At 33.7% G+C, this 2,060-nt stretch overlaps 1 protein-coding gene across 1 annotated transcript in view; it reads right to left on the bottom strand.

Annotated features, from left to right (window-relative positions):
• LOC107680468 (glycine N-acyltransferase-like protein 3) overlaps positions 1-1,748 on the bottom strand; it is a gene marked incomplete at its 5' end in the record, with an annotated part of 3,367 nt that extends 1,619 nt beyond the window's left edge. The window contains one exon of the mRNA XM_016476353.1: positions 1,690-1,748. Coding sequence (XP_016331839.1) covers positions 1,690-1,748 — 59 coding nt within the window. The remainder of the gene's footprint in view (positions 1-1,689) is intronic.
• Positions 1,749-2,060: the final 312 nt, after the last annotated feature.

Here is a 2,060-nt window from a genome sequence, read left to right on the forward strand (position 1 = left end):
CGCATTCCCTTCAGAAACAAACGTAATCCACTGCGTTTTCAGCGGCTCAGATGTCGGGAGTAAATGACGACTGCTATGTTCATTATTACATCCAACAACAGAACACCTCAATCGCTTAGGAGTCATTCTTGTCTACATCTGTTCTGGCGGTGAAACAATGGCGGACTGATGACAGCTCACTCAGGGCGTGTCTAAGGTAAGACACCACTCCAGTCTGTGCTGAAACGCTATTGTCAATCAAACTATCGTGGGAGGGGCCTGTCTGTGTGACGTCACACAGACAGGCATCTGAGATCGGCTCGATTTGAGAAAGGGGAAAACATTTAGCCAGATTTTTTTTTAAAAACACGGGGTGGATTTTTATCATTATAGGGTGGTTGTGTACACACACTGCCAACACACATTTCAGTTCCAACAACTTGTAAAAGTGCATGTAGCATCCTATGACCCCTTTAAACTGCAGCTGTCGTTCATCCTGCAGCAGGAAGACATTCATCACTCCTTGAACTTTCCAGGGAAGACCATGTTGATCCGCAAACTCTTGAACTGCTTCTAAATGCCTGATGTCAACCCCTTTATGGCAGCCAACAGGTTTGTGCATGTTTTATTTTGTCACAGTCACAAAACTAGTTATTTCAGGCAATTAATTTGATTACGAATAGAGTGTGTACCTGCTAATAATGTGAATGCATGTTTATTGATCACACCAGGTGTGTTCAGAAAGTTTTGCAGGCTGTCTTTGCTCTTTGAGTAGATGCTGTATGTGTTAAAATCTCCTTTTAGATCCTTTGTTCCCCGTTTAAAAAAAAGCACTTGGATTTTAAAGTAACTTGTTAAATAAATGAACAAATAAATAAATAATATGTATATGTAAATATATAAAGTAAAAAATATATATAATTTATGTCATGATTTATATATCGATTTAGCTATTTGACAAATAATAGCTAAATCATTGTTATTCTAGTATTTTTATGTACTATTGTAGTATGTATTCATATTCAAATAGCTTTTATTTGTATATTTTCAGTTTTTTTTTATTTTAATTTGTTGTAGTAATTGTGTTTTTAATAAATGTATTACTTTAACTTCAACCTTTATTTTTTTTAATATTTTTTTTCAGTTAGTTGCCATGTTTTAGTTTTCATTTAATTTTTTAAGCTGAAGATTTCCTTCTAATATTTGTTTTACTTTATTTCAGATTTATTTCAGTCAACAAAAATGATTTTTAGACATTTTTTTTTAGGGACAACCCTAATAATTTATTAAATATTTATTAATTTATAATTTATTACTATTATTAATAATATCATTACTATTACTTGCATCCTTCACTGTCCTCCACCCTTTCCTAATCTTAATGAAATCCTTATTATTATTATTATTGTTGTTATAGTTATCTTTGTCATCATTATCGCTTGCAATACTTGTTGTCTCCACTTGTCTTGTCATTATTATTTATTTATTTTATTTTATTATTTTTTTTATTATTATTATTTTTTTTGTATTTATACTTATATCTGTTATAAATCTTTTAGATACTCAATGATTTGTATGCTTCCTCCCACACACTTACATACAATGACACGCACAAACATATGCATTGTCTATAAAGTATAGTTTTGCATATGCTTGGGTTTACTACAAATACCACAGTTAAACTATGGTTTAAAAAACATGGCTAGTTACCTGAACTTTGGGTTTGCAAATAATGAGAGTGAAATCTGGCCACTGGTCTGCAATAACCTCCAGATTGTGAGGCTTTCCTCTGTTTATGTTGAATATACAGCCATAAACCTGGAAAACAAGTGAATATTAACCGGCTGCTGCTCTTAAGCGAGTGAAAATAAAAGCTGTGGTAGGTTAAACCTCAAACTTTCATAAACCTTTCTAGAATCGCCACACCTTGATGGACTCGGGGAAAACTCTGCTTCAAAACGCTTTCAGCCTGTTTGAGCTCCTCGGTCCCAAGAATGATCAGAGGGTTAACAAAAGCTCTTGAGGCCGAGTGCAAAGTCAAGGAAGTTGTTTTCAAAGACACAACAGCCGTGCATTTCAGT

This window comes from Sinocyclocheilus anshuiensis, unplaced genomic scaffold (genome assembly GCF_001515605.1).
Source record: "Sinocyclocheilus anshuiensis isolate Anshui unplaced genomic scaffold, SAMN03320099.WGS_v1.1 scaffold308, whole genome shotgun sequence".
Lineage (NCBI taxonomy): Eukaryota > Metazoa > Chordata > Actinopteri > Cypriniformes > Cyprinidae > Sinocyclocheilus > Sinocyclocheilus anshuiensis.